At 44.3% G+C, this 15,018-nt stretch overlaps 1 protein-coding gene across 3 annotated transcripts in view; it reads right to left on the minus strand.

Moving 5' to 3' along the window:
• The window catches only part of LOC116724781 (coiled-coil domain-containing protein 30-like), a 22,661-nt gene extending 8,237 nt beyond the window's left edge, over positions 1–14,424 (minus strand). For 2 of the 3 annotated variants that reach the window (XM_032570523.1, XM_032570516.1), the window contains exons 1-7: positions 14,237–14,424; positions 7,638–7,811; positions 7,441–7,561; positions 6,928–7,127; positions 5,918–6,013; positions 4,196–4,361; positions 502–573 (exon numbers count right to left, since the gene is read on the minus strand). In XM_032570523.1, the coding sequence (XP_032426414.1) occupies positions 502–573; positions 4,196–4,361; positions 5,918–6,013; positions 6,928–7,127; positions 7,441–7,561; positions 7,638–7,811; positions 14,237–14,251 (844 nt within the window). In that variant the 5' untranslated portion in view covers positions 14,252–14,424. Of the gene's footprint in view, positions 1–501; positions 574–4,195; positions 4,362–5,917; positions 6,014–6,927; positions 7,128–7,440; positions 7,562–7,637; positions 7,812–14,236 lie in introns of those variants that run through there. The other variant, XM_032570531.1, reaches the window with a different exon arrangement.
• Positions 14,425–15,018: the final 594 nt, after the last annotated feature.

Raw genomic sequence — 15,018 nt, forward strand, 5'->3', positions numbered from 1 at the left:
TTTTTTTTAACCCCTCCAGGGGGTCTTTTTTTGGCTCTAGAGTCCCTTTTTATGAAATGAAATGGGTTTTATTTGCTTGTAAGCCTAACTGGCGCTGGTCTTACTTTTATATAACCTTTCTATTAAAATGCAAGGCCTCCAGGGAAACAGTTACATTGTGACACTATGTGCTGTCCAAAAAATTTTAAACTAAAGCTGAATGAAGCAATCGTACAACAAAGGCCATTCAAGAGTAATGGGGAGATTTTTAAGATAAGAAATTCCACCCTTGGTAATGATTTGGGGAGTCAAGTCATCTGCTAATGTTGGTTTTATCACAATTAAAGTCGGCACAGATCTCTGCCAGGAAATACTGGAGCAAATTATGCTTCCTTCAAATCACTGAGGTTAAGCTGGTCAGTTTTTGTACATGTTGTGGTATGTTTGGTTTTTTTTTTTAGTTCATGTTTAACTGTGCAAATAACATTGTTAGTTAAAACACAACCGGGAATAATGGCTTACCATATTCTTTTAGTTTTCCTACTTCCTTCCTGAGCTGCTTCACCTCCTCCTGTGCTGACTGCAGCTCAGGCTCTGAAACACAGAAAGCAGAAATATTACATTTAAATGTAATATTACACTTACAGCCACTGTTTTCTTCTTAAAACAGTGGCTGGCAAAAAGAGCCGTGAAAACAATCGTTTCAATTCATAGTCTTAGGATCAGCTATGAGAAATCTTAAGATTTCCTCTGTTCTTTTTTTCCACAGATTTTCAGAACATGAAAGTTTTACTTCAGACAATAATCTAATTAAATACAAGACGGTAGTTTTCAGGAAACAAAGCTACTCAAACCAACCTGGGCTTTTGTAAAAACGTAATTTCTTCCCAGTTAAATCATGGATTAACACTAATTTTGGGACACCTAATGTTATCTAAAAAAATGAAAAACAATCTAAAGAAATTCTAGTAAAAAAGTTTTTGCCTGGGAAGGGTAACAAAGCCACTTGTACAGCTTACCAAAAATACTCTGAGTGCATCAACAACTCATCCAGGAAGTCACAAAACACTAGTGATGTTACGTGATGTGCCGAGGCTTCGAGGCGTGTGTCGAGTAATGGAGGGGGAATTTCCGTAAAGCGCGTATCGAAGCTTGCTTCATTTAGGGGAGGAGCCGAAAACGATGACGTCCGAAGCCTCGCTGCCCGGCTGTACCACGTGACTGTTTCGGGAAGTGGCTCAGAGTTTGGCGCGGGGTTTGACAGCTTTAGAAACCCCACAGGCTCCATTCAAAATGTGGGTTGTTGTAGGCGAGTTGCGGTCAGTTGAGAGAGTGGATAGAGTTTTGATAGTTTGGATAGCAGAGTTTGGATAGTGGTTATTTAGTTTGAGACAGTTGGTTTGGTGTTTGGAGAGTGTAGGTAGGTAGGTAGGTAGGAGATTTAGGAGCACAGGACAGGATAGGAGTAGGATGGAGCCGGCGAGAAAGAGGAGGATTTCCCCTATGTGGGAACATTTTGATTTGATAAGCCCTAACAAGGTAAGGTGAACTGAACATTTGCAGATGCATTATGTTTGCTTATGAGGAACTGTATTTTTCACTGTTTCTTATTTTCTGTAAAGGTGAGGTGTTTATTGTGCTCCAAGGAGTTGGGGTACAATAATAACACCTCATCCATGTAGTGTCAAAAAAGAGAAATCGTTTGAAACCAAAAACTGTGGAGAAATTGCATTTCATGCATTTTTATTAAGTCTAAGTTACACAAGCATTAGCCTATTCACTACCCCCTCCCTAGTTCCACAAGCACTTTCACTGTCCTCTGCCTGATTAAGCCCATGCCATTTTTCTAGAGTCACAGAAAAACATTATTACACAACATGCCATATCACATGACACTACTATTTTGGGAATAATTACACACAGAGAATACATTCAAACAATATTTTATTATACACATATGTGTATACATAATTTATGTAGACAAATGATTTCGTCCTACACCTTTTGTGACGTCATTCCCAAGAGCCATAATAGACAAAAATTCAATGCATCACACATGTTAAGATACAGCTGGCTGTGATTATACACCTGGCCAGTAGGTGGTTTCGTGTGCACATGAAGCCTCAAGAAATGAACCCTTTCTCGAACCAGTTGGCTCAAGTGGTTCAATGCCTCATGAGGCTTCATCTCACCATCACTACAAAACACCCAGAGACTATTGTGCAGCAACAACTATATATATACATATAATATATAGTTGTTGCTGCACAACACTCCTCCCCCCCCCCCCCCCCCCCCCCCAGATGCCCCGCCCTTCTTCCCCCTATGAACTAGCCAGACTGAGCAGCCTGCAGCCAACTAGTTTCACAGAGCACACCTGTTAACAGTCACTCTTTCTCTTTATTACAGCTTGCACTTGTTACTGAACCAGGTTGGTTTTAGTGACTCAGGTCGAGTCCCAAGGATGTTGTTTTATATATAGTTTTGGGCTAAAAGCAACCTATAAAATATTTTACACCTTTTCCTCCCCAGAATCAAATATCATAGCTATTTTTCAACCATCAAAGAACTCTGAGGTGACTCATTAATTGAATGTCCACAAAATCTTTTAGATTTTCTTTATGCTAAAGATCTTATTAGTAAGGCAATTTTGCAAGGGTCAGTACAGCTTAATTAATCAGCAAAAATAATCAAATAAGTAAAATCAATCATTTAGCCTATCTTTCCCTAATGCTGACACTGAGAACTAAAAAGGAAACCTTTGAGAGAGATGGATGGAGTTTGGCGTTTCGAACCCCAGAACTGGCCTGATGATGAAGAAGGTGTTGCAGCAGGAGGAGGAGGAGGTTGATCGTCGAAGGCCGGATCTCTGTAGGTCTGATGAGCTTTCGTCTCTGCATGGATGGTGACTTGGGCGTCTCTGGACTTGGGTGCTGGCAGAAAGAGTACCGAATTAGAGCAGTAGGTCTCAGGTCTTAGGGTGACTTCCTCATATGTGTAGCGTTCCTCAGCTTCTTGTCTTGCGGCTCTGAAGCTCAGTTCATCTTGTCTCACGATCTTTCTGGTCGGTTGAGATGTAGGCGAGCTGACATCATGGAAGGAAGGCACCAGTTCTTCGTCTTTGCCTTTATCTTCATCTTTGCCTTGGTCTTCATCTTTGTCTTTGGGGTCTGAACCCAGCTGATGAGAGAAGTGCGATTTGAAGCCACATGTTGCGAGCTGACGGGTTGGTCCCCATGTGCAGGACAGTCTTCGGCTCTGTGGCCCCAGCTCTTCTTCAGCTGCAGAGTTTTTTTTGTCCATCTCGATCTTGGCTTGAAGCTGCCTGAAAGATCCAACCAAAGGTTCCTCTGTTGGACCCACCTTTTATAGGGTTTATCCACCCTTTTGGTGAGTTTGCATTGGCTAGCACTGTTACTGTGTCTGTTTCATTGGCTGTCCACTTGGATAGATCTCATATCCATCTTTGTCTTAGAGACATTATGTCTTGATGTCTGTGCTAATGTCTCAGGGTTGCTCAGCGGTCCTCCTACGTCCGTTGCCTGCACAACCTTGTCTTTGAAAAGTTTAAGTTGTTCAACAATCTGTTTCCAAGTAAGGCATTGGTCATCCCTGCTCTCCTGTTAGTTCCCCTTTTTCCCCTAACCTTTTATCTACCATCTACCTCCAACATATCAGTGATCTTTAATTGCAGTTACACGTTTTACACCATTTCAAGTTCAATATCAAAATCACATTTATTACTTCTTTAGCTTCTCTGATTTAGCATTCATTTATAATTTTATGATAACCATTACTTATTAGTTACTCTAATTATAATCTTAATGTGAGTTATTACAGATGGCCCTCTGAAAAGAAACCAAGAATAATCTATTATTGTAATTATTTGATACCAAAGTTACAGTTACTTGTTTTACTTGTAAGTGTTCCCACAAATGTAAGTATTATTATTATAAGTAAACCAATATCAATAGAAGTATTTTACTTTGGGTCTTTATTTATTGTTACTGTTAAACTAAAATCTCCAGCATGGGGAAGTGGGATGATCTTGTTTTTTAATACTATATATATATATATGTATATATATTTTTGTCTAACATTATATTTATTTAATTTATTTGATTGGAAACATTTGGGTGTTACCAAAAAACACAGACAAGTAATCTGTAACAGACTATTTTTACCACTCTGTAAGTGACTGACTAATATGTTTTACCATATGTTTTCTGGGTAAAGTGAGCAGACTCCAGTTCATCTTTCAAATGCCGGATCTCGTTGTGGGCCATGGCCAACCTGCGGGAACCTTCTTCCACATCCCGCTCCAGTCGGGAACACTCCTTCTCCAAACGTCTTGGTTCACCGGCCAAAGGTGTCTCCCCACCCTGGAAGGGGATGAAGACACATGCTACCAAAATGGACAAATCTGAAGCAATTTAAATGTTTGCAAATAACAAAGAAAGACTTGAGTAAAAATATCCAAAAACAAGCTGAGACAGAGACAACACCTTGAGGTACGATCTGGAGAAAGATGCATGAGTGGTGTTGGACCTTGAACTTCTGTCATGCAAAGTTTATCTGCTGCTGGCAAGATTAGTATCACTGGAAAAGGCAAAACAAAGAGTGACGTTAGAGAATAAAAAAACTGGCATGCAGAAGATGCCCACAAAGTCAGTTTCATGATCATCCAAATGACAAAAAGCAGTTTCATAGTTTGTTAGTCCATGCAGAATACAATGCTGCTTAGTATGAAAGTGCTGTTACAAGATCAATAAAGATATTTTACAGATTTTCTCAGTCGCTTCGGTGCATTTCTCGAATCATTCTCAACATTTGCAAAACGGTAAACACATTTCTCAAAACAGTTTGTACAAACAGAACACCATGGATTACCTGCAAAAACCAATGTCTTTCTCAAAATCCTTAGCTCATTTCTCAAAATTAAATATCTGTGTCAGTGAACACGTCAAAGCCTCAATAAGACAAGTCCTTATTTCATCGAGTACAAATAAGACAGTCAAACTGATTAGTAATGTTGTCAATACAAGAGTATCCTGTCCAGTCCCTTGTCTTTTCATTGTCAGAAACGTAACATCGTCTTGTGCTCCAGCTATACAGTATAATCTATATACCGGACAGTTGATGGTTCATGAGATGCAACTTTGAGCTACTTCAGAAAATTGCTCGATCTTTGGTTGAGCTGATGCCTCACACATTTTGAGAACGTCAGGATTCACCTGGGAGCAATGTACCAACTCAGGACAGACTTAGTAAGAAAAGACTAATGAAAATGTATAGAAATATGCCCAACATATTATTACAACTTTGCATGTTAAGACTTTTGCTTAAATGTTGTTTAGGTTGAGATGATTCAAGAGATAACTACACATTTCAGTCAACGTGACATAAGCAACAGAAAAGGTAGGAAAAAGTAGAGAACTGTACATAATCACTTTCATGGATATATCAAAGCATTTCAACTGGTTGAAAGAAATGAGAAACTGCTTTTCTTGATGTGCATGAGAGACGCAATAATACGAAGGTTGGGCAAGTAGCTTTGAGAATTACAGTTCTGTTCTGAGAAATGCACCAAAGTAATTGAGAAAAACTGTAATACTGGCCAAATGTTCTGAGAAAAGAAAGTTATCCAAACCAACCGAGCTCTATGTTAAAAATCCCCCAAACACTCATCAAAACCTGGTACTAGCTTTAGTGAGCTATTAGTTTTTAATATTGAGCTGACTTGGCTTGGATAGTTTTGTTTCCCATCCATAAATTAAATCAGAATTTGAAAACTGTATTTTGTATTTACACAAGTTTTCTTTATGTGATATTTTTTTTCTCGCATTTTTAAAGGGAACACAGAAGCAAAAACAGAAGAAGTCTGTAAGAGGGCTAAACATGTTTCCTTAGCACTGCAGTTAGAAGCTCGTATACATACAGGTACGAAGGTGTGCTTGCTCTGCAAAGTCTTATGGAGTCCAAATATTTTCTTCCAGGAGCTTTGTAAAGGTCGTGGGGACCTCTTGTGGGTGGGCTGCAAAATTACAATTAATACCAGAAATTATTCATATAATAATCAAGAAAAAGGAAAACATGTAAACTTTACCGCTGCAACCTATCATTCAATCAATCAAATGCAAAGTGCTTTAATGGGGATAACAGCTTAAGATAAATTATGCAAACAAAATGTTCAGTCTACTACAGATAAAGTAAAATAACTACTAAGCAAATCCAACTAAATAATATATAAATTGTAAAATTGAGGAAACAGAGTATGTAATAAGTATGTATTGTAAAGAGGAAATAATTTAGAAATATTACAATTCTAAATTTGTAAGATTTTACTTCATTGTAAGAAAAACAAATATTACCGGTAACTGAACAAAAAATCTTTGTTTTATAAAATTGTAAAGACTCAAAAATAAAAAAAGGGCTTAGATCATATTAAAAATGCAACAAAACCAAACAAAAATAAAGCTTCAAAAAAATTATAAATGTTCTAAAGATGAATATCATAGTCAGCATATCTAATTCAACATTTAGTTTAGGTTTTTACATGATAAGAGTCACAAAAATCCTTCTCATGTGACCTGAATCGTCATAGTCAGAGGATTTTGACTATGACTAATTAATACTTTCAAAAAGCAATTAAAGCACCTTAAAATTGGTTCAAAAATGCACTTGTCACTCCCGCAGAGACTTTAGAATCAGTGTGGTGTGAACTCACTTTTTGGTCTTAATCAGCATTATAGACAAATGTTTATAATGGTCAGGTTGCAGACCAGTGCAGCAGAATTCATTAGAGTCTCAGCACTGGACTGGACTGAGATAGAAAAAACATTCTACTCCAATAAATCTCACTTTTTTACCTTGACAGTTTTTATCTGTGAAGACTTTAAAAATTAAACCCACACACCACGAAAATAATAGTACTACTGTTTCACCTACCGCACATATGACGGGGTTCAGTGGTTCTGCGTGGGTCCTCAGTCGACTCTCTGGGTCTCCATCACCAGGATCCTGATTCATCTCAAGCAGGGAAGCCCTCTCCACCAGGAGATACGCCACCTGCTCACTGGGGGAGCTGTGAATCAGCTCAGTGAGACCCTGCTGGTACAACATTTTAGCAACTTCATTTATCTGGGAATCTGGAAGAAAGGAGTAGGAGAGGTGGATGTAATTTAACTCATAATCATTACATTTCTGGGGTTAAAAGTGTTTTGGTGATTTGGTGTTACATGAAGACAGATATTGATAGCAAAAGCAGCACATGTTGCATCAATAAAGTGCTACATTTAATTAATTAAGAACAGAAAATAGATAAGAGAAAAGGGAGAAGGTGGCTCATTCCTATGTAATATCATACTGCAGTCACAAATAAGCACTGAAAATGTGCCAGAGGTTTCGTCAACTGTCTATAATTACTCAAACTTTTACACAATGTGCAAGTAAAAGTCCTACCTTGCAGTGAAACGAGGTGCAGCAGCTGCTTTCTGAGTTGTTCGTTCTCATCTTGTATCTCCTGAGCCAAAACGTCTTTCTGCTCTGTGAAGATTTTGATCTGCTCCAAGGACTTGCGTACCTTACAGACAAAAAGATCGCCTTGCTCATCATTACAATCCCAGACAGCGCTGATTAACTGAGCAGTGATAATCTACCTCTGCCATCTCCGCAAAATGTTGCAAGCGTTTTGCTCCCAGATCCTTAGTCACACTGTCCAGACAGCTTCGTGTGTGAAGGAAGGTACGCCACAGAAAAGCCAGCTGAGCCTCTTTGGAGGCCTCGGGTGCAAAACCTTCCTCAGTCAGCCATGTCAAGATCTGCTCCAGCTCCTGGAAGAGGAAGCATAGACAGGATTATGTGAAGCAATAGACAGCACTTTTATGCCTGTAAAGCTTGTATTTATTTATTTAGCTTCTTGAAATGAATTAGAATCCACAAAGGAAATAAACATCTTCCTATACTTTTAATCAAATACAATGATAAAAGCACCATTCAGTTTTTATACTTCACTAATCTGGAACACACTTATAGAAAACTGCAAAACTGATTAAACAGTTTTTTAAATCAAGGCTAAATCCATTTTGCTTAGAGATGCCTTTGATTAATAATACCTGGAACATCATAAAGTCTACTTTATGATGATGTTCACTTTATGATGTACATCATTGTTTATCCTTGCATTTTGTCATTGCAATGTGATTTTATTGTTGTTTTATTTTTCCTTCTAGTCATGTAAAGCGTTTTAGAAAATATGTTCTTATAGGGTCTTGCCTTGTCAATCTTCTTTATGTTTTCAGGCACAAATTTAATAAATAATAAAATAAATTGATAAAATATACTGTAATGACGCCAACACCGCAGCTGTAGTCCCGCCAAACAGGGTTTATTAGAAATAGGTACACGCTGCTATTCCTGAGGCTGCAGCTTACGCCTCTAACAAACGGGCACACTCAACTGTTAGCTTCATTGCTAACTCCCCTCTGAACTCTCCCCCACTTCCGGTCCTGGTACTCCCGCTCCACCTATCCCCCGCCCACATGACAGGCCTATCACATGAGAGTGGGAGCCAGCAGAGTCAGACAGGGAAAGCCCATAACACTCTAACAGAAAGGATCACAATGTAACTTATAACAAATACAAATAACCATATGAACCCCAGCAGAACTAAAACACAGAATCGTTACACTACCCCCCCACTACAGAGTTCCTTGCCCACGAGGGAACAAACAAAGTCATCAAACCGTCTCGGGGCCCTCCTCGTCCGCTGTGGGCGCGCTCCCTGCGGCGCTTCAGACGGCATCGCTGGGACATCATTCGGCAACAGCGGTATGGCTGCTGGAGAAGCTGGTAGCGATACCGGCGACCCCGACTGATGGCCTTCTGGGGCCTGTGGTGCAGCTCTGCCTTGGTAGGGGGCCAACCTGTCCCTGTGCAGTGCTAGTTTTCTCCTGTTCTGGAGCATCTGCACTCTGTAAACAACCTCCCCCATGCGCTCCAACACTCTGCAGGGGCCCACCCACTGACTGTCCAGCTTCGGACAACGACCCTTCTTTCTCCGAGGGTTGTAAACCCAGACCAACTCTCCTGGTGTAAAGTGTCGGCCCTTAGCTCTTACATCATAGTTCCGTTTTTGACGCACACCTGCTTGTTCCTGTTGTCTCCGAGCAAATGCATGTGCTGTCTCCAACCTATCCTGAAGCTTTCTGGCATACTCAGGACCAGCTGAAACAGCAGGTGCATCCGGAGGGCATCCAAAAGACAGTTCAGCTGGTGTGCGCAACTCTCTCCCCAACATGAGGAGCGATGGAGTGCACGCTGTGGAGTCCTGTACAGCTGAGCGGCATGCCATTAGCACCAGTGGAAGGTGCTAGTCCCAGTCCCGCTGATGCTCCGCTGTGAGAATGGCCAGCTGCTGTCCCAAGGTGCGGTGGAGTCTTTCCACCAGTCCGTCGCTCTGGGGATGTAGTGGTGTCGTTCTTGTTTTCTGGATGCCAAGACGGCTGCACATGACAGAAAAAACCCGTGACTCAAAATTTCTGCCCTGGTCACTATGAATAATGTCTGGCACCCCAAACCTGCTAATAAATCCCCCCAACAAGGCATCTGCCACTGTCTCTGCCTCCTGATCAGGGATGGCGTAGGCCTCTGGCCATTTTGTAAAATAGTCAATAGCTGACAAAACATAACAGTTTCCCTTGTCTGAGCGTGGCAGTGGACCCATAACGTCCACCGCCACTCTTTCCATAGGGGCCCCTACAACAAACCGTTGCAGGAGGGCATGCGACTGACCTGTCGGCCCCTTCCGTGCTGTGCAGAGGTCACAGCGGCGGCAGAAGTCCTCCACGTCCCTCCTGCACCGGCCCCAGTAAAACCCCTGCCGGAGGCGGCGGAGTGTTTTTGTGGCGCCAAAATGTCCGGACCCAGATGCTCCATGCATGGCCTGCAGGACTACGTCTTTCAGGCCTTTGGGGACTACAATTTGCCACCGCTCCTCACCTGTGGCAGGGTCTTTCCATGCCCTCTGCAGCACCCCGTCTTCCAGACGCAGAGCCTCAAACTTGGACCACAATCCTTTAGTTGCCAGCGAGAGCCCAGCCACCTCCTCCCATGGTGGTTTCAGTTGTCTCTCCACCCACTGTAACACAGGCTGGATGTCAGGATCCTGTTCCTGTTGATGCCTCCAGCTGTCTGTGCCAACCGCCTGCAGCTCCCTGCAGATTACTGGGTCACCCCGACATGATCCTGGCTGGCTCCGTTGCAGCTGTTCCTCCTCCAACCTCTCCCTCCGGTCACAGTAACTGCATCCCCATGCAGCACAAGGGCGACGGGAGAGGGCATCGGCATTAGCGTGCTTAGCTCCAGCCCGATGGACAACTGAGAAGTTGTAGGACTGCAGCTCTTCCAGCCACCGGGCCACCTGACCCTCAGGTTCCTTAAAAGACACCAGCCATTGGAGAGCAGAGTGATCAGTCCTTATAGTGAAAGGCAGGCCACACAGGTAGTACTTAAAATGACGCACAGAAAGCACCACCGCCAGCAGCTCCCGCCTTGTCACGCAGTAATGCCTCTCTGCTTTGTTAAAGGCCCTGCTAAAATACCCCACCACTCTCTCGCCTTCTTCCCCCAACTGGGAAAGGACACCCCTGACTCCCACGTTACTTGCATCCGTGTCAAGAATGAAAGGGAGAGAGGGGTCAGCAGGAGCGAGCACTGTGGCCTCAGTCAGACTTTGCCGCAGACAGTCAAATGCTCCCTGGCACTGTTCAGTCCACACGTAGTCTCGGTTCTTCTGGAGGAGTTAGAACAGGGGAGCCGCTATACTTGCAAACCCCCGCACAAACCTCCTGTAATAAGAAGCCAGGCCCAGGAAACTTTTAAGATCTCTCTGGGTTGAGGGGATTGGCCACTCTGCCACCATCTTTACTTTGTCCTCCATCGTGCTGATTCCCTCCCTTCCAACCCGGTGACCCAGAAATGTCACTTCTTGTTGCATGAAGTGACATTTATCTGGGTGGAGCCTCAGCCCTGCTGCTCTAATTCTCTCCAGCACCCGACGGAGTGAACCCAGGGCCGTTGCAAAAGAGGTGCCATGGACCAGTATGTCATCCAGATACACCAGGCACTCTTGGCGAGGGATGTCAGCCAGCACCCGGTCCATCAGTCTGGAAAAGGTGGCAGGTGCATTGCACAGCCCAAATGAGAGCACTTTAAACTGCCAAAGTCCCCGTCCCGTGCAAAAAGCAGTCTTTGGTCTGGCACTCGTTGATAGGGGGACCTGGTAATAACCGCTGCGAAGATCCAGAGACGAGAACCAGTTGGAGCCTGACACTAGGTCCAGTGACTCATCGACCCTAGGTAGTGGATATGAATCTTTTTCTGTCACCCCATTCAGCGGCCTGTAATCAGCACACAGGCGCCACTCTCCATTCTTTTTAGGCACCATGACAACAGCAGCCACCCAGGGACTGTCCGAAGGCTCAATAATGCCAGCCTGCAACATGTCCAACACTGCCTTGTCACATGCTTCCTGCCGGGCCAGGGGGAGCCGACGGGGCCGACATTTTATCGGGGGTGCATCTCCTGTCAGAACGTCGTGCTCCACCAACCGAGTCCGCCCCACCTGGTCTTCACTCAGAGCAAAACTGTCCTTAAAGTCCACGAGCAGCTGCCACAGTTGTTATTCCTGCTGGGTGTCCAAAACCCTACAGTTCTCTGCCCAGATCTTCTGCATCATGGTCACCGATGCATCTTCTGTCTCATGAGGCATCCAAACTGGGGGTATAGGGTATGTAGGTGTGGGGACTGTTGCGGCAGCAATCTGGTTGATCTGAGGTGAGATGTGCTCAACAGCTGCAATCTGAGGTTCTGTGTGACAGACCACAGGCCCCAGCAGAACTGGGTCAGAAACTGCGGGCATCAGCGGAATGAGGGGGCCTTCTTTAAAGCTCCATGTCCCCCCTCCCAAATCCAACTGGCACCCCGCAGCCCTTAAAAAGTCCAATCCTAATATGCACATGTCCTGCACCTCTGCTACCCACACGGGGTGGGTGATAGATCGGCCACCTACATTAACAGTCATTGTCCCCCTCCCCTTCATAGGTGCCATGTCCCCTGTGACTGTGCGCTGTAGTGGGCTGAATCCAAGTCCAGTCTGGCACCACATCAGGCCTCACTAGCGTTATGGTGGAACCAGTGTCAATCAGGGCCGTGCAGGGAATTCCTTCCACTGTGACATAACAAAAATCCCCAACACAGGTGCGGCCAACCACTGCAACCATGGTCGGTTGGCTTTGGCTTGAGTGCATGTCTGGGGGAGTCTGGGCCAGGACCCCCTGATGACGCTGTCGGGCCCCGCCTGCTGGCAATGAAGGTGTGGAGGCTACGGCAAGGGTCTGCGATGCCTCCCCCATGCAGACCCCGTATCGTTTCCCTGCTTCTTGACTGCTTTAGGACACCGTCTGAGGAGATGCCCTGGTTGACCACAGCCCCAACAAAGGACAGGGGCTGCGGATTTCCGCCAACTCTGAGGCCCAAGCAGGCTTCTCCAGGTTCCACTCTGCTTCCTCCACAGATCTGCATGCTGGTGGTTGTCCTCTCTGGTCCTCTCCAGCTGCTACTCCAACCAAGCACTCCCTCTCCACAGCTAAATCCAAAGCATCCTGCAGGGTTTGGGGGTGCATCAGCTGGACCTGCACAGCAGCTCCGGAGGTGACAGAGCTCTGATGAACTGATCTTTCGCCAATTTGTTCTGTACACCTGACTGCATGTGTGCATACGCTCTGCGTGTGAGGCTCTCAATGTCATTAGCTAAAACACGCAAGGGTTCACCCGGCAACCTGCTCCTGCCACTGACTTTATTTTTAAAGATGTCGGGCTGTACACATTGTCCAAACCGCCTCTTTAGAGCTCCGATTAAGGCATCATAGTCTTTTCTGTCCTCTGAACCGAGCAGCAATAAGCAGTCCAATGCATCATCTTGTAGGCAGAGAGCTAGCTGCAGGGCTTTATGCTCCACTGTCCAACGTCCAGCCTGTGCCAGCAGCTCAAACTGTGCATGGAACGCCTCCCAGCTTGACCTACCGGAGTACTTGGGCGTCTTCAACTGAACAGCCATGCTATGGACGCCACCATCATTGCAATAGTCCTGCCCGCCACCACACTTGTTGACAAGATCGTTCGGCGCTTCCTGGGACAATGGCGTCGACGGGCGCAACTTCGCACCGGCACCCAGACCTGCTTCGGCAGCCATCCTCGCTGCGGAGCCGTGCAGGGAAGCCTTCGCCCGAGCCATTTTATTAAGCTCCGCACACCACGCCTCACTGTCCTCCTCTCTTTCCGACTTAACTCTCACGTGGGGAAACGTGCCGTCCATGATGCTAGCGCAGCCGGCGGAGATAACGAGCTAACAAGACCCACTCGGCTCCGCTCGTAATGGTTTACTTCTGACACCGATGTAATGACGCCAACACCGCAGCTGTAGTCCCGCCAAACAGGGTTTATTAGAAATAGGTACACGCTGCTATTCCTGAGGCTGCAGCTCACGCTTCTAACAAACGGGCACACTCAACTGTTAGCTTCATTGCTAACTCCCCTCTGAACTCTCCCCCACTTCCGGTCCTGGTACTTCCGGTCCTGGGACTCCCGCTCCACCGATCCCCCGCCCACATGACAGGCCTATCACATGAGAGTGGGAGCCAGCAGAGTCAGACAGGGAAAGCCCATAACACTCTAACAGAAAGGATCACAATGCAACTTATAACAAATACAAATAACCATATGAACCCCAGCAGAACTAAAACACAGAATCGTTACAATACGTTTGTTTTTAATATATCCGGACTATAACATAAACACTGCATTTACACTTCGTCTTAAGTTTCTGCTAAAAAAAATGATTAGATAATTTCACTTTTACAAGAAGTTTGTGTTGTTGTTTTTTTTTTTTTAATGAACGTACATGATTTTTGTTTTTAAAAGCAACCATGACACAAACGTTTCTGAAAACGGTGTTATTCTGATTGTCCTATTAAGGTCTGCAGTGAGAACTGCGTCCTCTGTTAGCTGGAGGAGTCGCTGTTTACTTTAGCTGCTGAGATTGTCTGCAAAGTTCAGCTTCGGATCCATCCGAAAACACCATGTGACGTTTCTACTCTTGTTTTTGCGGAGAACCGTGTTTTCAGAAGAGCTGCTGCGTCTTAAAAGTTTCACGCTTCGGCTCTTCCAGCTATTAAGAAAAAATATATATGTTCACTACCTCTGCTTGAGCCATCAGTCCTGAATCGAGAAACAACTTTGAGTGGTGATGTGTGAACAAAGACGCCCTTTACTTGGAGTTGTCTATTCGTCCAGGTTACTACAAAATGCTAACACCGAGATTCAGAACCATAAACGTATGAGAAGTTTTTTCTCTTTCCGTCGGTCAACAGTTATAAACTCGGACCGAGAGATGCGTTCAATGTACTCCCTAACGTAGGATTTAGTAACCCGAGCCCTGAAAGTGCCATGTGATGACAACTTGAAATGTGAACTAAAATGCAGCATGGCATGAGGTGAATATTTAAAGTATATATAATCACGTTCTGTGGTAGTAATGACAGCAAGAGAGCGATATTAAGTTTGAACCGCAGTGATTTGTCCGGTGGTCCCTGAAGGCGTCACAGGTTACCAAACTGTTCGGTACGTCACGTTGTTTGGGTGACGTGTTGATCATTTCTCCTACCTTTTTTTTTCTTCCACAACTTAACTAAAAACAAAACAAGAATCCAAAAGGGGTGGATGATAATTCTTAACATATTTTAAAACCCTCTTCTGAACTGAGTTTAATCAAATTCGGCTTTGCACATCAAGAGACTGTTGTTTTTTTTTATTATTTCCACATTCTTCCATGCAAAAAGACTCAGTTAGATGGAAGCTCATGTATAAATATAAATGTCCAGGTCCAACCATAGTCTTTTATATTTAGTTCTGAACACCGATATGTCATTGTTCTATTTCATTGTTGAAGGAAAGCGAGCATCAGCATCAGTCCAGGTTTCT

Source organism: Xiphophorus hellerii, chromosome 1 (assembly GCF_003331165.1).
Source record: "Xiphophorus hellerii strain 12219 chromosome 1, Xiphophorus_hellerii-4.1, whole genome shotgun sequence".
In the NCBI taxonomy this organism is placed as follows: domain Eukaryota; kingdom Metazoa; phylum Chordata; class Actinopteri; order Cyprinodontiformes; family Poeciliidae; genus Xiphophorus; species Xiphophorus hellerii.